Source organism: Euleptes europaea, chromosome 2 (assembly GCF_029931775.1).
Source record: "Euleptes europaea isolate rEulEur1 chromosome 2, rEulEur1.hap1, whole genome shotgun sequence".
In the NCBI taxonomy this organism is placed as follows: Eukaryota; Metazoa; Chordata; class Lepidosauria; order Squamata; family Sphaerodactylidae; genus Euleptes; species Euleptes europaea.
Window position 1 is genome coordinate 18,891,533 of NC_079313.1, and position 22,224 is coordinate 18,913,756.

General features: G+C 43.0%; 1 protein-coding gene across 2 annotated transcripts in view; it reads right to left on the bottom strand.

The window, feature by feature from the left end:
• Positions 1 to 22,224, bottom strand: part of KIFAP3 (kinesin associated protein 3) — a 94,053-nt gene that overhangs the window by 53,700 nt on the left and 18,129 nt on the right. For both annotated transcript variants that reach the window (XM_056845062.1, XM_056845063.1), the window contains exons 11-13: positions 16,061 to 16,161; positions 4,571 to 4,679; positions 2,813 to 2,925 (exon numbers count right to left, since the gene is read on the bottom strand). In XM_056845062.1, coding sequence (XP_056701040.1) covers positions 2,813 to 2,925; positions 4,571 to 4,679; positions 16,061 to 16,161 — 323 coding nt within the window. The remainder of the gene's footprint in view (positions 1 to 2,812; positions 2,926 to 4,570; positions 4,680 to 16,060; positions 16,162 to 22,224) is intronic.

Here is a 22,224-nt window from a genome sequence, read left to right on the forward strand (position 1 = left end):
TAAAACAGTGATGGAATAAAGTAGGGAGGCCAGCATTTATAGGAAAACCGTAGCTGGCCTCAACCATTAGCCTGGTGGAACAGTTCCGTCTTACAGGCCCTGTGGAACTCCATAAGGTTCCACAGGGCCCTGGTCTCACTAGACAGACTATTCCACCAGGCCTTTAAGAGTCATTAAGGGACTTGCAGTAACAAGTTGGTAGCTACGATTATATAATGGCTTTTAATTGTAAGCTTCATTTTTTTCTTCTTCTTTAAAGAAAAGGGGGAGGGGAAACAGGAGTAGAAAATGTTTAAGTCCAGTGGGGTAAAAGCAGTGAGAAACATGAACTCAGCCTTCCAGTTCCACAGCTGTGCACTCATGGAACCCACATACAGTGTCCGCACACCCTAATGCTTTGCTCTGGTGTGGTGGCTGAGACAACACACTGCTGACATCTTGAACACATGAAGCTGCCTTATACTGAATCAGACACTCAGTCCATCCAAGTCAGTATTGTCTACTCAGACCGGCAGCGGCTCTCCAGGGTGTCTCAGACAGAGAGGTCTTCCCCATCACCTACTTGCCTGGTCCCTTTAACTGGAGATGCCAGGGATTGAACCTGGCGCCTTCTGCATGCCAAGCAGATGCTCTACCACTGAGCCACGACTCTTATTTGAGCACAGCTGTCACAGCAAGTTCCATTCGAATGAGACAGGTTAGACCAGAGGTTCCCAAACTTTCTGAGTCATGGAGCACTTTTCAGGAGAGAAATTTGTCACGGGGCACTAATTTTCACCTAGCACCTGTATACTAAACCGAATGACGGTAGTAGTATTCTTTCCAATCTCTTCAGGGGGCAGTAGGAGCACAGTTTGGGAACCTCTGGGTTAGACAAACACAACCTGAGAGGTGTCAATGGCTGCGCTCACACAACATTAGATGCTGTGGTATTGCTGGGCTGCGGCAATCGTTCACAACTAGATTGCCTTGTCTACATAGGAAAAAAACCCAGTTACAAATGACTGCTATAGCACAAATATCCAACAAGGTGCTCATGCAGACTGTCTAAAGCCTCTGAAGTCACCCCAGAGTTTACATCCAATGGGCTTGACTTAAAAGTGCACTTCGCTTATACATACGTGTTTATTACAAGCATCTGACATAACTCACACTGCCCCAAAATGGGAACTGAATTGCCATATTGGCAATGGCAAACTCCACTGCCAGGTACCAGGAATATACATTGTGCAACTGAAAAGCTCAGTCATTCACCCTAATCCAGACATTTTGGTGCTGAACTCTTTATACAGCCCACTATATAAGAAAAAAACCCCCTCATATTTAACATTTATATAGCACTTGTAGAATGCTCGTATCTACTTAACTACTGCTTTCATTCTTACAACAACTCCGTAACGTAGGGCAGTTCTTATCCAAATGTTACAGATGGTAGGGAAACAATGCTTAGGCTTTGCCTCTGACTACCAGGTGAGGCAGATGTGAAAACTGAACCAGGGACTTCCTGGCTCATTTGTTCTGAAACAATGTCCAATGCTGGCCAGAGACCCATCTCAACAGAGCAAATTTAACCGACAGAAGTGAAGGCAGCCTAAGATGCCAGAAGCTAATTTTCAGTAGTGAACCGTTTTGTATCCTTGGTCTTCGCTGAGCTTAAGGGCAACAAAGGCATACTTGAAAAAATAAAGCAGAATCCTATGGAATTTTTTCTAATGTCAGTGTTCTCCACTAGCAGAAGATCCTCTAATGCCAGCAGAAGCCTCCTTGCGCTGGAGGGAAACACCAATGTTGCTAGAAGAGCTTCATGTGATCCAGCCCATAGTCTGCCCACTTAATAATCTGGTGTTGCTCCCAAGCACGAAGAGGCCTTTAGTCACTGAAGGTAAAGGTCCCCTGTGCAAGCACCAGCTCATTCCTGACTAGGCTTACCAGGTCCCTCTTCTTCTTCGGCGGGAGGTTTTTGGAGCACTTTCGGTTCACATCCGGAAGTGCTGAATTGCAAAGGGCCGGTTTCCACTCAAACTCCCAGTTTGAGTGGTAAAGGCCTGTTGCGATGCGCCACTTCTGGGTGTAAAACGCACCACAAGGGGCCGTTTGCATTTTACACCCGGAAGTGCTGCATCACAACAGGCCTTTACCACTCAAATTGGTTGAGTGGAAACCGGCCCTTTGCAATGCAGCACTTCCGGATGTGAACCGGAAATGACCTGTCCCTGCCTGCACAGATTGCCCACCGACCCTCAGCTGGTCAGTGGGCGGCCAGGTGGATTGGTGGGGGTTTGCCCGCCACCACCTGGCACTTGGCAAACCTATTCCTGACCCATGGGGTGACATCACATCCCGACGTTTCCTAGGCAGTCTCTGTTTACGGGGTGGTTTGCCAATGCCTTCCCCAGTCATCTTCCCTTTACCCCCAAGCAAGCTGGGTCCTCATTTGACCGACCTCGGAAGGATGGAAGGCTGAGTCAACCTTGAGCCGGCTCCCTGAAACCGACTCCCGTCGGGATCGAACTCAGGTTGTGAGCAGAGCTTGGACTGCAGTACTGCAGCTCACCACTCTGCGCCATCGGGCTCTTACCTTTAGTCACTTCCTTCTGCAAAAACAGCAGCCTGAAGCCGTTCTGAACTGAAGCAGTGACCACAGAAATTCTTTAATAAGATGATGAAGTCCAGAATCCCTTGGAATTCCTACAGAATTAAGCCACGTAATGTGGAGGCATCTGTAGAGCTGCACTCATAAATGCCAGACAGCTGAGAACCAGCACCCCTGAGAAGCAACAGCAGAAGTCACCAAAAAGGCCCAAATGCTTACAATGAATAGCGTTTTAGTTGGCCCGTCGTGCTGGGAGATGTTCCTAATCATTTTCATCAATAACGGGTCCTTGAATTTCAGAGCTCTCTTCATCAGCAGCTTCAGACCATTCCCTGAAAAGAAACCCCACAACCCAATTGTCAAGAGAAAATATACAAACTGAGGTATTTAAGTTTTTCACATTAGGGGGGTGAGAGAGAGGGAGGGAGGGCAAACAATCCACTTATGCTGTACATACTTCCTATGGGCAAGGGTTTATATTGGACTAAGAAACCTGGCTGGCATCTGCAGTAGGTACAATAACGAACGCCTGGCATTTTATATTACATACGCTACCAACCACCAGGCAAATAGGATGGGCATACAACACTACTTTCAGACCCAATTCGGGCTGTGTTTCCGTAAAGCTTCCCCCCTAATCAAAAATGTACAAAGCACAGGTGCCTCTGCCATCTGGCTGAATAGAAATCTGTCATGCTGAAGTCCCCACCTTTTCTCCTTCTCTCGTTGTTGCAGTTTGCCTTCCCCCCCTCTTTCTGCTACGAAGCCTAGAATAGAAAAGGGGCTACTCATGAGACGGTGAGGGACAAAACACTATTTAGAGCCCTCAAAAAACTTGAAAAAAGCTAACCTAAAATGAACACTGTTATTTTTTTAACATTTTTAAAAGCCTAGCATGATAAAAAAAAATACAATTGCACTCTAACTTACTGCTAAGCCACGGCCATCAAGCACCAGGGAAAAACAGTGTTCCCCTTACCTGTAACTGTTGTTCATCGAGTGGTCTTCTGTGCAGGCACACATTGGCCTGCACATGTGCAGTCCCATGTGGGACTGCACAGAAGCCCCAAAAATGAACGAAAAGTTTACAACACTGCTTGATGTGAATGGTAACTCTGGGGGAGATGTTTAATTCTGGGGGTGGAAGACCCCGGACTTGTAGGGCCAACCACAAGTAACTGGCAGGCCTTTGATCACCCTTCAAGATTTGGCCAAAGCCTTCTTTTGGTCAGAGCTACCTCGCCTCCGCAAAGGAAGTCACACCAGGGTGAGGTTGTTAAGGGACAAGGCCCAAGGGAATCTATTTCATTCATTTGAATAACAGTATCTGGAAAAATGTTGCTGCTTTATCGGACCGTCAGTTTTGAAGTGGGAGAGATCAAGCACCTAAGGTCTTTTCAGTCAAACTGAATGCAAGATTCAAAGTTATGCCAACCCACCATACTGCTGGTACCTCTCGAAGAATTAAATCCCAAAATGTATTAAGGATAGGGATGGTCCTCACACTTATCTGAAATGCAGGTAGATTGACCAAGAGTATACTCTATGCATCTGCAACCTGTTTCTCCTGAGCAAGTAATCTGGCACCCTGTGAGGCCAGTTACCCCGTGCAGCCCCTACAACAGGGGTCCCCCAGACATTTTGACGCTGTGGGAACCTTTGTAATTCCGATACAGTGCGATGGGCACAGAACGGCTGCCACATGAGGCAGAGCCAGACACAAAACGGCTGTCCCAGATTACCTTCAGTCACGCATCCTTGTACTGTGGTGGCATCTGCTGCCAAAGCAACATTTTTTTAAAAAATCTGCAAAGCCAATCAAATCTCAAATTGCCAGTTTGAAAGTTTGCTGGGTAAAAGACCCACCTGGCCCCGCCACTTTCTAAAAATACTTGGCAAGTGCCGCAAAAGGTGTCAGCAGGTGCTATAGTGCCCCGGGGCACCACGATGGGGACCCCCATGCCTTAGAACACTCACCTTCGCAAATGAGCTGCACATTCCTCTTGTTAGCAGCCAGGTTAATGCAGAAGGAGATGAGCTCCAGGTCAATGCGCCCTTCAGGACACTCGAACACCATCTTCATCAACTGTCAACCCCAGGAATTTCAAGCCGTTAGATTTGCCAAACAAAAAGCAGTGGCATTAAAATAAAACCAGTTCTTCTATGGAATCCATACATCTATAAAGCCATGGCCTCTCAACATGGCCTCACGCACAGCTCAACCCCTCTAGTGGGTCTCAGTGAGACATCTCAAGCCACAGATTAAACGCACAGCAGAAGGAATGTTCTGTGGATAGTGTCCACAACTTTTAGGCAGGAACAGGAAGACAAAAAGTAGCAAGCAGCCATGGAGCAAAAATGTCTAGAAACAGAGAGCATAGGAGTCTCAGGTCATACAGATGACCAAACAATACCAGTGCAACATGTGATGGATCATGAAAGACTACCTGCATCATGTGCCTGTATAACTCATTCATTTATTACTTATTTGATTAAATTTGTATCCCACCCTGCCTAGCAAAGCCGGGCTCAGAGTAGCTCGCCACATCATATCACGGCTAACCATATCACAATTTAACGGAAAGAATTCCTATGGTTAAAGGAGTGCGACATGGATGTATTTTTTACTCCAATACTTTTTGCACTCCATATAAATGACATGAGGCCCCTTTTGGCCACAGTGAAGGCTATGGCTCCATTGTTAGGAGGACATCCAGTTAATATAATGCTGTATGCTGATGACATCTTGCTATTATCATCAACCAGACAAGACTTAAGAAATCAAATTAAGCAATTTATTCATTACTGTGAAATGGAGTTACTTAGCACAAGTCAAAATAAATCTAAAATGCTGGTGTTTGGGGACAACAGGAAGATGGGGGACCCATGGAGGCCGCAGATAATGGAGTTTGAGCAAGTCTATTCATATAAATATCTGTGCACCCATTTTGATGGATTTATGGCATGGAAAATACATTAAAATATAAGTAACTTTCAGCTTCTGGTTATATCATAGAGTTGGAAGGGGCTATACAGGCCATCTAGTCCAACCCCCTGCTTAATGCACGATCAGCCTAGAGCATAAGAACATAAGAAAAGCCCTGCTGGATCAGACCAAGGTCCATCAAGTCAGCAGTCTGCTCACACAGTGGCCAACCAGGTGCCTCTAGGAAGCCACAAACAAGACGACTGCAGCAGCACCATCCTGCCTGTGTTCCACAGCACCCAAGATAATAGGCATGCTCCTCTGATCCTGGAGAGAATAGGTATGCATCATGACTAGTATCCATTTTAACTAGCAGCCACGAATACCCCTTTCCTCCATGAACATGTCCACTCCCCTCTTAAAGCCTTCCAAGTTGGCAGCCATCACCACATCCTGGGGCAGGGAGTTCCACAATTTAACTATGTGTTGTGTGAAGAAATACTTCTTTTTATCTGTTTTGGATCTCTCACCCTCCAGCTTCAGCAGATGACCCCACGTTCTAGTATTATGGGAGAGGGAGAAAAACTTCTTCCTGTCCACTCTTTCCAAACCATGTATAATTTTATAGACCTCTATCATGTCTCCCCTTAGCCGCCTTCTTTCCAAGCTAAGCATCCCTGACAAGTGTCTGTCCAGTCTCTGCTTAAAGTCTGCCAGTGAGGGAGAGTGTCAGGCACCGGCCGGTTAAGCCAGGTAGTGGTCCAAGGTCGAATTCAGATCAGAGGTTGTTGTGTCTGTTCTACCCTGGGAAATGCAAGTGTTATCAGGGGGTTGCTGTAGCAACCAGTAGTTATCCTGACTGTTAGCTTTCACCCTTTATCTTCTGTGCCCATAGAGATTTTCCCCCATTAGTGTCCTTGCACTTTCCAAGTGGTTTCTGTAACTTGCTGTATTTTTTCCATTAAATTATCTTTCTACGGAGAACCTGCCTAGAAGTTGTTCGTGGAAATTGCATGGCGAGCTCAGAGCTCACTACCTCCATAGGAAGCTGATTCTACTGTTGAACAACTCTTACAGTATAAATTTTTTTCCTAATATCCAGCTGGTGCCTTTCCACCCGTAATTTAAACTCATTATCGTGAGTCCTATCCTCTGCTTTCAACAAGAACAGCTCCCTGCCCTCCTCTAAGTGACAGCCCTTCGGATACTTAAAGAGAGCAATCATGTCACCCCTCAACCTGCTCTTCTCCTGACTAAACATGCCCAAGCTCCTCAGCCTTTCCGTGTAGGGCTTTGTCTCCAGGCTCCTGATCACCCTCGCCACTCTCCTCTAAACCCATTCCATTCTGTCCACATCCTTTCTGAAGTGAGGCCTCCAGAACTGCACACAATACTCCAGGTGCAGCCTGACCAATGCAGTGTACAGCGGAACTATGACATCTTGTGATTTGGCTGTTATGCCTCTGTTCATATACCCCCAAGATCGCATTAGCCTTTTTTGTCGCTGCATCACACCGGCTGCTCATATTTAACTTATGGTCCACCTGTACCCAAAGATCCTGTTCACACACATTGTTACCCAGAAGTGTATCATCAGTATGCGTGTTCCTCATTTTTGTTACTCAGATGTAGAACCCGGCACGTATCCTTGTTGAATTGCATCTTGTTCACATCTGCCCACTTTTCCAGTGTGTTCACATCTCATTGAATTCTATCTCTATCTTGTGGGGTGTTTGCTGCTTCTCCCAATTTGGTGTCATCTACAAATTTAATGAGTAGTCCCTCCACACCCTCATCCAGATCATTGATAAACTGTGTTAGCTGGAATTTTTGACAGAATTATTATCCTGATTGCTTACTGAATACAATAAGCAAAGTTGTTTTATTGCAAGATTGGTCTGGGTTGCTTACAGTTGCCAGCTATTTGATCACTGTGCAAAGCCCTAAATATAGACATGTGATGTCAACCCCATGGTTCAGTAATGACCTGGTGCTTGCACAGGGGACTACCTTTACCTTAATTTTATTCGTAAGATGCAATTCACTTCCAACAGCCAAGCATATTTGAAGTCTTAAAGAAGAAGAGTTGGTTTTTATTCCTCGCTTTTCTCTACCTTTAAGGAGTTTTAAAGTGGCTTACAATTGCCTTCCCTTCCCCACAAAGCCATTCCCTGGATGAAAAGTAAGTGTCCTTGTGCTTCTGAAGCAACAAAAACACTCTCACACATGTTGTTACATTGTCCCTCGTTTCCTAAAGTCACGTGCGATATATTGGGAGCTTTAGTTAATTCTGACATTCAGTGTTCCAGTAATTGTTGTTTTCCAATGATATGGACTGGTTGGAAACTGATGTGAAATTTCTTGAACATGTTTTTAAACAGCTTTAATATTAAACTATTTACTGATTTGTTCTTGTTTTGTTTGTTTTTTCCCTTTTTCCAAGTCCTACCAACCTATGGTTGAAGAGACAGGAAATAATAAAAATAAAATAGGTCCCCAGTGGTAACCAGCACGTAAGAGACAAAGCTCTAACCCATGAAGTAGCATTTGGCCAGGTGGAGAAGTGGAGATTTTCTTATTTTCTCCTGTTCCAAGGAAGACAAGCAGCCTTCATCTCTGTCCTACAGCCAACGCAAAGATCACCTGGGAGGAGGCACAGCAACTCCGTCTTCCGTTTTTGAATTGAGATTAGAGGAGGAGCGTGCATGGCAAGCTATACCACCAAAAAGGTGTGTCTGTGTGTCCAAGAAAAGAGTGGGAAAGCTAAATTGATTAATTCAGCACTTAGTCAAGTTTTAATATAATAAAGCGATAAGTATGAAATCGACTGGAGGGAAGGCAGCATGGTACAGCCTGATCTCGGAAGCTAAGCAGGGTCAGCCCCGGTTAGTATTTGGATGAGAGACCACCAAGGAATACCAGGGTTGCTGTGCAGAGGAAGGCACTGGCAAACCACCTCTGTTAGTCTCTTGCCATGAAAACCCCCCAAAAGGGGTCACCATAAGTCGGCTGCGACTTGACGGCACTTTACACACACACACACACGAAATCGACTGGCAGAGTAGAGGCAGAGATGTAGCTAAATTAGTAGGCTAAATAGACAATTTACCAGACAGGGTAATGGGATTTAAATATGGAGTATGACACGATGCTAATAATGGGAACTTTTTGTATTTCATCTGGTTAATGGGGACGGTTTAAAAATGGCACTCTTTGTAAGATTTTATATACTGTATGTTTGACTGGTGTTGAAGAGAGTGTTGTGTTTCTTTTCTGATTATAAAATAAATTTTAAAAATAAATAAATAAAAGAAACAGTGGGAAAGGATACACGCCAAGAAAGAAATCAGCCCCAAAGGCATTTCAGTAGTTGTTATAATTTCAGTTTGTGTAAAAAATGGAAGCTCCTCGAATCAACCCCGCCCTGCTTTCTAGCATTTAGGACACAGAACATGTACTCATATTTTTGGCCTTCGACCATGAAGTGCTAGGAATTTATCCCTTCAGATAAATGTGGAAACGCCACAATTCTGCCAAATATCACCACGTTCTATGCAACAATGCCATGTTGGTTCCCTAAGGAGGTTTTTGCCCCCCCCCCATCATATCATGACCCCCTAATGATACATCCATACATGCATTCATTACCAGAGAAATTGCCATCCAAAATAGGCTGCAAATGAGATCTGAGACTGCAATTTAGGGATTAATGTGGATCATTAACGGCTTCTGTAAAGGTATGTGAAGGCAGAGATTTTTTATCTTACAAGGAAGATGGCTAATTTTCTATATATAAGAATAACTTAATAACAGGAACATTCTGCATTTGGATCTTAACTTGCTTGCAAATCAGAATCAACAGCCTCACATTTCTGTTTTTACCCTCAGAACATTTGAAAATGCCATAACCAGATCATAAACACGTTATGTATGTATGGTCTCCCCCCACCCCATCCCCTCCATACTCTTCTGCCCACAGCATAAAAGAAAAGTATTCTTAAAGAAAAAATATTTTCTGTCCCTGGGAGGGGATTTATTAACTTGATGCCACCTCCCTTCAGTGCCCTCTTCCATGAAAAAACTGGCATAAACCTCTTAAGCTCCATCCCCCTACTGAAACTAAATCTAAATATACAATGCAGAACCTCTGCATATTCTCATTCTTCCTGCTGTTCCTCTATTGCCTCCCCCTGTCTTACACCATGAACAGCTTAGTGTGGGAGCCTCTCTTTCTGCCTACATCCCTCTGTAAAGTGCCTCATATATGGATGATGCTATTTAAATAAAAATCAACCAAGGTATCGACGCTTGCTATCACATGCCAAAATTAATGAGCACTTGTGAGAATTAACACAACAAAGTAAATTCTGTACGGCTGACATGCCTTAGTAGTCTCCAGCTTGACCACCGCTAACACGTTCTATGTGGGCTGTCTTCGAAGATGCTCTGGATGCTCTAATGTGGCAACCAGAATGCTAATGGGCACCCTGCTGCAATAAGTACGTAACAATTTTGGACCAAATACATTTCCTCCCACTTTGTTCCCTGGCTCAGTACAAAGTGCTAGCTGTGACCTTTAAAGCCATGAAATAGTTTGACCGACAATATCTGAAGGGCCACTTCCACCTGCATACCTGTCAATGCTGAAATATCACCCCCCCCCCAAAGATGCTGCCTCAACAACCCAAACTTTCACAGGTATGGTTGTTGGTAGGGTTGCCAACCTCCAGGTACTAGCTCGACTTCTCCCGCTATTACAACTGATCTCTAGCAAATAGACATCAGTTCACCTGGAGAAAATGGCCACTTTGGCCATTGGACTCTATGGCATTGAAGTCCCTCCCCCTCTTTTTTCAGGCTCTGCCCCAAAAACCTCCTGCTGGTGGCAAAGAGGGACCTGGCAACCCTAGTTGTTGGAGACCCACATGGATACATGAAGCGGCCATATACTGAGTCAGACGCTTGGTCTATCAAGCTCATTACCCTGACTGGCAGCAGCTCTCCAGGTTCTGCTGCCTATCAAATACCATAATTCCAGAAGACACTTTATTTAGAAAATTCATCTTTGGTTTAGTCTCGGTCTTTGTATTTTATCGTTATTGCTTATGACTGTATTTGTGTTTTTTTGCTGCAAATCTACTTTGGGCATCATTTTAGGGAAAAGCTCATATACAATCATCCCAAATAAATAAATATACTAGCTGGCCATCAAAGCAAGTACGGGGAATGGCGCCCAATAGGTATTATCTGCTCAAGGTTTTGCTTAAAATGCAAAGTTGTCTTCAAACTTTCTACAAACATCTACACATTAAAATTATTATTTGTTTAAAAGTAACATCAAATTCCAGCTAAAGTTTTAAAATCATGCTGCCAGTGCTAAACCGCATGCCTATACAAAGGGGGGGAGGGGGAGAGAAAAACGTCCCGCAGCTTCATCTAAGCCAGTTCAAATTTTTAAAAATAATCCTACGGTACAAGCTCCATGTTTCCCATTATGTCTTCATTTAATTTGATTGCTACTCGTGCCACTTCAAAGGGGAGGGTAATTGCTGCCAAATAGGAAATATTAAAATTAAATTTGTTCTGCTTTTACTGCGTCCATTGTCATCTTTTCCTGATTTAGCAGGAAAGCAGTAAAAAAAGGGGGGGCTTCAGTGAGTGCAACGAAGAGGCAGTGGTTTTCAATCAGACAAGTCCCACATCGAGTATCGGATACCGCAGCCGAGGACTGAAATCACCGTGTCTAGACTCTCTGGCACCTGACTTCACTTATTTACCAGTGACCAGAGGCCGACCCCCACCGCTTTCTGTTCCTACACCTCAGCCCAGTCCCTTCCCTGCCCCCCAGCCTCAAACATCTTTGAATGATTATGCCAGAACTGCATGTCTCAGGAATCTCTCCTGGCCGGGCTACTCCCTAACTCTGATGTTTGAAGTTATGCTCTGGTTTCTGAACTCCGGCAGATAATGGTGGACAAGAGCAAAGGGGGCTGTCAAGAGAGGACATTTACCAGCATTGAGCTAAAAAGAAGCCTGCAGATCAAAGAAGGGGCCAAACAGACAATCCGGGGCCAGAAACCATGTGGGCAAGTAAAGCTGTGGGGAACTTTGCTCGGTGGAACGATATTGAATATCGTCATGACATCACCAAGCAACCATGCCCTTTGATTGGTCAGGCTATTACCTATAAATGCTTTTTTAGAAACATCTGGTTGACATTTGCACCTGTTTAAATAAAGCACACGCTGCTGGGGTCTAAACAAGAATGGGCTGTTAATGCTCATTTTTAACTCTTCCAACAACAGCACCTATTAATTCAGGCAAGGCATGAGAGGGTTTTCCAGTGATAAGGCATCCTGTTTAGCCACTAAAAAGGTAACCCCCCCCAAAAAAAAATCAGACATGCCAATCAATCTGATGAACTTAGAAGTTGCAACCCACAAGAACTCCTAGCTCATAAAGTAGTAAAAAGATATACAGCCCATGTGGCACTGTTTTTTTGTATCTGGCAGATTCTGGTTAAAAACCTGAGAATTCAAAATTTCATTTTTTGAAAGGCAAGTCACTAGTTCTCATGGTGACAGATGATTATTGGGTGATATCACTGCAAAAATACCAAAGGACTGGAAAACAGTAAAGCAGTAAAGATTCAGAAAGAAATTAGGAAAGCAGTAAAGATTCAGAAAGAAATTAGGAAAGCAGTAAATTCATGATGATTTCATTGCATTTGAGTGTATTATCAGTATTTCTCGAGGATAACATTTTAATATCTGAATGTGACCGGTTCCAAATTGTGGTACATTCAGCACATTATATCCGACAACCGGAGGCTACCATTAGCTTGTCAAATGTATGTTAAAAGCATATTAATTATTTGCACTGAATGAATGTGTATTAAAGGCAGCCTTTCTAGTTATGATACTTCCAAAGATGAACTTACAAAACTGTCCTATACAAAACCAGACTATAGGTTCATCTTGCTCAGTACTGTCTCCTCAAGCTGGCTGAAGGCAGAGTAAAGGTCTTCCTCAGCACCATCTATCCAAGATTCTTTGAATTGGATATTGGAAGGGGGGGATTGAACCTGGGACTTCCTGCATACAACGTATGAGCTCTGCCACTAAGTCACAGCCCATCCCAACAATCAAGGAACCTCCCCTGGTGGTACCTAAAAAGGATTGATGACATGAATTCTCAGAACAGCAGGTGTCTGGCCCTCAATACAGGACAGGGCTCAACAAAATGTCTGCCAGCCAGACTCTACAGTAGAAGTTAGACACAGACAGTTAATGAGAAGGGGAGCCTAAAAGTCTCACTAGGAACCTGTGAAAAACTGTGGGAGCAGGTACGATTTAGAAATTCCTTCCCCTATCAAAATCTTACCCTCCAGGATTTTATAAGCTCTCAAGAGAACTCAATGTATTCATTTCCCCTGCAACCCATTTCCCCCCTGCAGTTAATGCTCAACAGCCCTCAACATTCCCTGCCTCCTAGAGCGGATTCAGCCCTCATCAAGGTTTGTTTTGTTTGCTTGGTCTGGGTGTCTTTTGGTTAATTTACAAAGCCAATTTTTTGCATGCCGGGGGGGGGGGGAGAGCGAATATATGTACCTTGTCAATAAATAATCTGGTTTTGCTGTTTTCATAACTAGCACACACAATTTATAATAATATATAGTAAACAAGCTGGAGGGCCTACGAGGAATTGTAGGTGATAAAACAATTTGTAAATCCCCTCACTCAAAATTCTCCTCTTCTTTCTTTTATCCCTTAGAAGCTCCTCGATCCATTGATCTTGAGCAGCGTAAATCTAGTGTTTGAGGCATATAAGGACTGAAATAAATCTTGCCACTGACAATGTAGCCTTGGGATCCCTGTAACTTAATAAAAAAGGCATTATGTCAGAGACAGAGGCATTAGATTTATATGTTAAAAGGAGAGAGATATAACGTGATCAAAGTTCCTCATAAAAGCAGCATCCCAAGAGGGCATGAGCTAATGAATCAATAGAGCCAGAAGAGCAAGGAACAGGTCCTGTCTGGGTATGGTATACTCAAAATCCTGCCCTGCATAACCATAGTGGGGTTAGCATTCAGTCTAGCTAAACAGAAGGCTCTAGAAAGACGAGAATTTGTCAAATAATAAGTATAAGTAGGCAAACAGAGTGGTGGTGGTATTCCAAAAAACTGAGATGAACAAATGCGGCGAGCACAAAAAGTAGTGCTGTTATAATCAAGCTCTTTAAGTTGATTATACAAAACAATATCTTACAGCTTTGGTAAACCAAAAAGACAATGCTCAGTTTATGGGCGAATGGGTGGAATGGAGGGCTTACTGTGAGACTGAAACTTATATGTTCTAATCCACTGATCAATAGGGTATAGGTAAAAAATTGCAATACTTAAATCCTATCTTTATACTGAATAGTTAGTTTTTTAATTTTTTTATTATTACACATAACATTTAATAACCAAGGTTTGTAAATGATATATTATGTTTTTGCTTTTATTTTCTTTGGTTGAAATGAAATTAGTATGCAATAAGTAAGTTATTGTTAGACATAATATAAAATAACATTAGGATTAGAATTTTAAATCCAAAGGACTAAAAAAGCAAACAGAAAGATAGAGGAGGATGAAGGGGAAGTTTTCACTTATTTAATCTCTTATAAATGATGTATTTTCAACAAACATATATCCTGATACGAATGTTTATGTAGTTATTTTTAAGTATTTGTTGAAAAGCTTATATATGATTTTATAGGGAAAAAATTCTTAAAAAAATAATCAAGCTCTTTAATGCACTTTTTAATTTTGGTGAAAGCTTCAGTTTTCCCAAGATCTAATAACATATCCTGCGAGAAGCCCAACAATGACAATTCTCCCCTTCTAGAATTCTCTCAGATGACTGAGGAGGCCAATTTCCCCTCCCTCCCTTTATCCTCTCAACATTCCATGCTAAAACATAGTCAGTTCCCATCAAGTTGTCAGGGGTAGAGGAGAGCTCTATCCTAGTTAATTTACAAAGTCAGGTTTACCTACATATGAGAATCTCTAGAATTAGAAACCCTTTCCTTGTCTATGGCTAGCCTGGTTTCGCTGCTTTGGTGATTGGCTTGCTGGTGAAACCCCTTTACTACCAGGCAAAGTGATTAAGGAGGTCTCTACTGAGAAGTCCAATTCAATTCAAAGGGTTTGCTCCCGGGAAAAGACTACAGCCTCATATTTGCACATACTTGTCCATACGAATGTTAGCCAGCGTGGCGCAGTGGTTAAGAGCAGTGGTTTGGAGCAGTGGACTCTAATTTGGAGAACCTGGTTTGATTCCCCCACTCCTCCATATGAAGCCAGCTGGGTGACCTTGGGCCAGTCACAGCTCTCTTCGAGCTCTACCAGCCCCACCTACCTCACAGGGTGTCTGCTATGGAGAGGGTAAGAGAAGGTGATTGTAAGCCGGTTTGATTCTCCCTTAAGTGGTAGAGAAAGTCGGCATATAAAAACCAACTCCTACTCATCTTAAACTGCAAAATTAAATCTAAACATGCCTACCAACTGGCACTTGCATAAGCGAACATTTTCTAATTAGTTAACTGTTCTAGATTGGCTGGGATCCCATATTCGTTTCACCGGCAGAAGACTCTTCTGCTTGTGGAACAGAGGACCGGAGATTTTCATTGATTCTGTTCTGTTACAGACTGTCACCGCGACCCACACAAGGTTCCTGGGGCTCCACTAATCCACATGGGGCACAATTTCAAAGGGCACAGAAGATTACAGGACTATGGGAGAGGAGAAGCAGAAAAGTTTCCCTTTCTCAAGAGCAATTCTACACTGTGTAAAATCCAAGCAAAACGTGAAATATCTCAGAATGAACAATAAATGCTGAAGCTTACCATTTTCACAATATACATGAAAATATATTACGTGACCTAAAAGGAAACGCAAAATGCCCAAACTATTAAATTTCATTTCATGTTCCATCAATGTAATTAAGTGGCAAAAAATGCTTTAACTGTTAAATCTTATTTAAATCTTATGTAATATAAACAGGGAGCTGTAAGTGAAAAAGGATGAAATGGTCACTCTACTAGTCAAAGAAGTACTAACAGGCTTTAATAGAACAAAGAAAGAAATACAAAAACACAAAAACGACAGAAATAGGCTTAACTCACAATGCGAAAATGGACAGACCAAAGTATTTTTACTGCAATGTGAAAATGTAATACTCCAAAACCAGCCCTCTGCCTGGGATAATTCTTAAGCAGCTGTTCGCAGTGCTAAACAGCAGCATTTACTAAAATGGTATTGTAACTAACAAAAGTGGTACAACATTTGCTAGCCAATTTAATAGGCAGAAACTGTTGCCAAGCCCTAAGGAAAGCAGGTAATTGCAAAAATGATAGTGCTACAAGACAGCTAGCAAGGACAGAACAACTGTCTCATTTACTAACATCTGAAATGTCCTTATGAACTCTGCTACAATAAAACTGGAGACAGAACTGGTACAGGCAAAATGGTTTCAAAAAACGAAGAAAGCACATACCTGTGGTATACAGTCAGTGTATGCAAACATCGATTTAAAGCGATCATCCATGCTTATGTGATAGAGAATACACATGGCCACCTGTTTGTAATTTTCATTTCCTAGGCAAAAAAACAACAACCACCACATTAAAATGATGGTCTGGATGGGTTAGTCGGGCTGTTTGAATTGATTCACATTTAGCCGGGGGCATAGAGACTCCTGCCCCATCCTTCCATTGTTCTGATTTTTGTAAAGAAAAACATTTTCAAAGAAATGCAATGCCAAGCAGGCAGATTAAAAAAAAATAGTACCCACTTCAGAAAAAACTTGTGAATGTACATTGATGCCAGTAATATTTCATCTGATTTATTCTTCATGCTCATTATGTCCCCTTTTAAACAAGTCAGATCTTAAAGCCACGGGTGGGGGGGGAGCTGGGGCTTTCCAGTTGCTTACACCTCTCCCCCCCCCCCAGCTAACTATCCAACAGCTGCGATTCATCATGAAATTCAAAGAGAGTTGGATTCTGAAGCTTTGAAAGAAAGGGGAAGGGAGCAGGCGAAATGTTTCGTCCTGGAGACACGCCCCCCCCCCCCCAGAATTCTAGGCACAATCCAGCCAGAATTAAGAACTTTAAAGTCCATTGACTGCAATGGGAGAGTGTCACGGATGCGCTTTTTTTTCTTCACAAATAATTATTTGAACAAAAATTTTGGTTGCATAGTTTCCTTTGTGTTGAGAGGACCAAAACAGTCCTGCACAACAGTGCAATATATATATATATATATATATATATATATATATATATATATATATATATATATATATATTATATATATATATTATATATATATATATTTCTCATCATGATAGAAGCAGTATTTTTCAGCAGCAGAACATAGTTTCTATGATATCCCTATTACTAGGGATATTATAGGTTCTATAATATCCCTAGGTTCTATAATATCCCTATTCTGAAAGATTACCTTCACACCTGGGAATCATACATCTCCTGAAAACTCGTGTGATTAAAATATTTGGGCTTTTTCTTCACCTATTTTCCCCCAAACATTTTAGAATGGGTGCATATTTTGAACTCCATAAGGACTAGAATTTTTTTTTTTAATAAATGATGGGCTTTACAAGGGTCTATGAAGATCACCTCTGGAGATGTCTTAAGCTGTTGGTCCCCACAATGCCTGGGTTGGCTGAGTCTGGGGCTACCATCTGTGCTTGTTACCAGACATGATGCCTCTCCAAGACACAATCCTGTATATTTTTATGATCCAGAAGAGGGTTACAAACAATACAGACTAAGCCTTTAAAAGAAGGGCAACAAACTCCACTTCTTTAAAAAAAATGACTTGTCGGGAATAGTAAGCACAGCAGTATAATACTCAGCAGTTTTTGGCATGCATTATCATAGAATCATAGAGTTGGAAGGGACCACCAGGGTCATTTAGTCCAACCCCCGGCACAATGCAGAAAACTCACAACTACCTCCTCCCCCAGACACCCCCAGTGACCTCTACTCCATGCCTAGAAGATGGCCAAGATGCCCTCCCTCCCATGAACTGCCCAAGGTCATAGAATCAGCATTGCTGCCAGATGGCCATCTAGCCTCTGCTTAAAAACCTCTTGCTGTTCTCCTTACAATAGCCATGTAAGTAGGCGAGCATCAATACCCCCCATACTGCAGATGTGTGGCTGAGGCTGGCTAAGGTCACCTATGAGTTCACTGCAGAAGCAAAATTCAAACTGGGGGATTTCCCAATTCACGGCCCATTCTCTTAGCCAATGTGCCAAACCTGCTCTCAGAGATTTTTGGGTCAGCCCCATCTTCCTCCTCTGGAAATGCACCTCCCTGTAATAAATATTCTCTTACGTTATGACTAAACAAAGAAGCAAGTGTATGTGGCATGTGAAACAAGTGCCAAGGGTCAGCATTAAAGAGGGGTCTGCACTGGTTAAACCTTGATGCCTATCATAAGTACAATGACTTAAGCACAACAGAGATCCTGTAGAGAGTAGGTGGCATCTTCGTTTCAATGTCTTAATTTCTTCTTTGTTTAAATGCCAGAGGATACAGGAAAGGCATGAGCAAACAACATGTTTAAACATTTCTCAAATTAAAGACTCGTCATGAAGAAAGCGGATAGGAAGAAAGTAGCTTCCTTTGAAATGTGGTGTTGGAGGAGAGTGTTACGGATACCACGGACTGCCAATAAAACAAATCAGTGGGTTACAGATCAAATCAAGCCTGAACGAACCCTAGAAACTAAAATGACTAAACTGAGGCAATCATATTTTGGACACATTATGAGAAGACAAAGAGTCACTTGAAAAGACAATCATGCTAGGAAAAGTTGAACGCAGCAGGAAAAGGGGAAGTCCCAACCAGAGATGGATTGACTCTATAAAGGAAGCCACAGCCCTCAATTTGCAAGCCCTGAGCAAGGCTGTTAAAGACAGGACATTTTGAAGGGCACTGATTCATAGGGTCGCCATGAGTCGGAAGCGAATTGACAGCACTTAACACACACGGTACGATAGCTGTTTAAGAGACCTTGGCATTCATACTGTAATGTCTCCAAGTCCCTATTAACTGAACAGCCATAGGCTGCCTTGTCCCTTCCTAACCTCACCTATCTTACTCGGGTTTGGTCTTCTGTCTGCCAAGGCCCACTTGCAGATAAAGCAGATAAATCCATGAAATTGATAGAAAGCAGAGCAGTTACAAAAGCCAGAGGCTGAGGAACAGATTGCAAGATCAAGCAGTCACAGGACAAGGAGGACAATAACTGTGGAATGGAAAAGCATTCAAGTATAACCTACTGTAATTTGTCCCTGAGATACTGGGAAGGATCTTACCCCTATCCAACCGCTACACTGGGCAAAGTTTGAAGTTTTCTTTCAGTGTAAGGAAACTTCCTCTACCTTAAGCGGCTTTTCCTCCAACAGAGGAATCCTCCACGGGGACTTCCTCAACTTTAAGTGGTTTTTCTTCCAACAGAAGAGCCACTTAAGTTGAAGGAAGGCTCCTTGGAGGATGGCTGGATCTACCCCAATACATGTCTGGTCACCCATGGGTTTGTTTGTTCACAGGAGTTGAGGCCAAATATCCCAGCCTCTGTTATAGGTTAGCTGTTGTGGAAGGGGGTTTCTTGCCAATTTAGATTGCAGGACACAAATACAAGGCCTATGCAAAGCCAGTGAGACACAAGGGAAACCTTGCTAACAGGTTCGGAATATGTTGTGCTTATTGATAGTTTGGCTAGAGCACCTTTGGCCAACAACTTGAGAAACTAACTGCCTGGCTATTACGTACTGCAGTAGTAAACCTGAGTAATGATGAGATCATTGAGTAATAAACAGGGTGGTCAGAAAGACTTTGCATGTCTTCTCTCAGGAATTTACTATTAATTAATCAAATCATTATTCTGAAGTGCTATTCAATTGTCCTTTGCGTTTATACCTCCATTCCAGAATATGTGGTCATTTCCAGCTGAGGGTAGTTAATCCTTAACAAACCAGTCATTAGCAGCAGTAACTGGTTTTTCTGTGGAAATTATTGCCATTATAAAATATACTCAGTGGTTTATAGAAATAATACTGCTTAAATTTGCAGCTGCAGTTCATCTGGAGCAGCTGGGGTGGAAAAATATCAGGTCCCTTGGGCTGTTTTCACAACAAGTTTTCAACAAATTAAAAGCCCCAACTACACACACGATGGGTCCAGAGTTCAAAATTATTCTACGTTTTTTGAACACTGAGCAAGCCACATAATGGCAGTTATGGACCAAAGCTGTTCCATTCAGCTCAGCGCACAACCCCTGCCTATTTCAAGACTGGGATAAAGTGATTCAGGATTGGTTTGCCTCTAATGTTCTGGAGCAAAATTCAAGCCGTAGTGATTTTATTATCTTTTTCTTTTTAAGGAATGCTGCCAGCAACACCATGCTATGCAAAATCCACATTCACACTGGGTCATGTCCAGTGCAATCCTATGCAGAGTTACTTCAGTCTAGGCTCACTGAAGTAGATGAGCTTGGATTGGAGCAATTCTGCACAAGTCTGCACTGTTGGCATCACACTGGCATTTTCTCTCTCAGTTGGATCAGAAAGGCATCCAACTTTCAGAAAACCTTCAGCTGTGCTCCTACAATGAGGTGAGGCTTCACTCCAAAGTGGGCAGGGCCTCGTCTACAACAGCAGTACAGTGAGGATGCAACCAAACACACGGGGAACCCCATACCTGCAGATGCAAGTTCTTATGATTCAACTCCATCCACATATGAAGAAGAGTTGGTTTTACATGACAACTTTCTCTACCATTTAAGGAAGAATAAACCGGCTTGCAATCACCTTCCCTTCTCTCCCTGTAAGAGATACCTTGTAGGATAGGTGGGGCTTAGGGTTGCCAACTTCCAGGTACTAGCTGGAGATCTCCTGCTATTACAACTGATCCCCAGCCGATAGAGATCAGTTCACCTGGAGAAAATGGCCGCTTTGGCAATGGGACTCTACGGCATTGAAATCCCTCCCCTCCCCAAACCCCACCCTCCTTAGGTTCCGCCCCCAAAACCTCCCACCGGTGGCAAAGAGGGACATGGCAACCCTAGTGGGGCTGAGAGAGTTCAGAGAGAACTGTGACTGGCCCACGGTCACCCAGCTGGCTTCATGTGGAGGAGTGGGGAAACCAACCCGGTTCTCCAGATCAGAGTCCACCGCTCTTAACCACCACGCCACGCTGTCTCTTGAAGCACAGACTGACTCCCGCTCCCACACTCAGGCACCCTTCATCTAGAAACCCCTTTGGAAGTAATCCACTTGTGGCCCTATCATGGATTCAGAGGAGGTCACTCATTGTTTTCCCGAGACCTGCGTATTCCAAAGGGAGTTAAACCCACCTTCAAAAATAATTACTGTTTTTCAGCAGACCAATCCCTTTATTCTTAATATGATTCAGCTAGTTACGGCTCTGAAGAAAGCGACACCCCAGGCGATACTCACACACAAAATATTGGAACCAGCTGTGGCAGACCTGCCATAGGAATAAAGGTTTCCCCATTTAATTGGGAAAACAGGAGGAAGCATAACATTTTACTGCCATTAATAACTTCAAGCAACCCTGATAAGACTTTGCTGCTTTCTCAAGGCAGGACATGTGCTTTCTGTTACAAACTGCCATGTCTGACCCCCTATTGTTTGCTCACTTAATCGGGTAGGAAAATGTATGTTCCTTTATAGGATAAATTAGGCTTATTAAAATTAGAAAAACACTGCAGTAGCCAATAAGAGGTTCCTGTCTCAAAAAAAAATGTGTGAAGCTCTATATTCAGTTCATTATGAAAAGGCCAAGCCAGGCCATAAAGAAAGATCTGGTTTAAAAGGTTCTTAGCGAGAAGCATTTGTAAAAACAACAGAACTTTTATTAAAAAGAGAGAGCCCATAGCTCTGGTAGACCCAGAACAGGCTATTTGGGTTTTAAAAGGCAATAGCTATATGGCTCGGTACAGCGACATATTATATACCATGAGCTGCTTGCCCAAGGCATAAAAATGGGTTAATTAGCTGCTGGCTTTGCCATCAATTACTCCTCAGACAGAAGGGTAAACTGGCAAATCATCAGATATGCCATACTCTTCAAGCCCCTCACTGGACATTTTAACTAAGAAAGTGGAGACATTCTAAGCCCTCAAAAGGAGCAAAAATTCTGAAGATCAGGATCAGTAGTTGCCACTGTGATTAATTCACGGGGTAAAATTACAAGTGAGCCTTTGACAACTTCCTAAAACCATATTTCTCAAAGTCTGGGGTTGCACATTCCTGCGGTGTTCAGGAGGGGGGGTCCCCTTATCCAGGATACATGAGACTGAGGCTCAGGGAAGAGCAGGCTGTGGGAGGGGCCATGGCTTAGTGGTAGAACATCTGCTTGGCATGCAGAAGGCATGCAAAAGGGCCCCAGGTTCAATCCCCGGCATCTCCAGTTAAAGGGACTAGGCAAGTAGATGATGTGAAAGACCCCTGCCTGAGACCCTGGAGAGCCGCTGCTGGTCTGAGCAGACAATACTGACTACGATGGACCAAGGGTCTGATTCAGTTTAAGGCAGCTTCCTGTGTTCAATATGCAAAGCCAACCAGTAACCAACCTTAACAAAACAAAACAAAAGATGACAAAC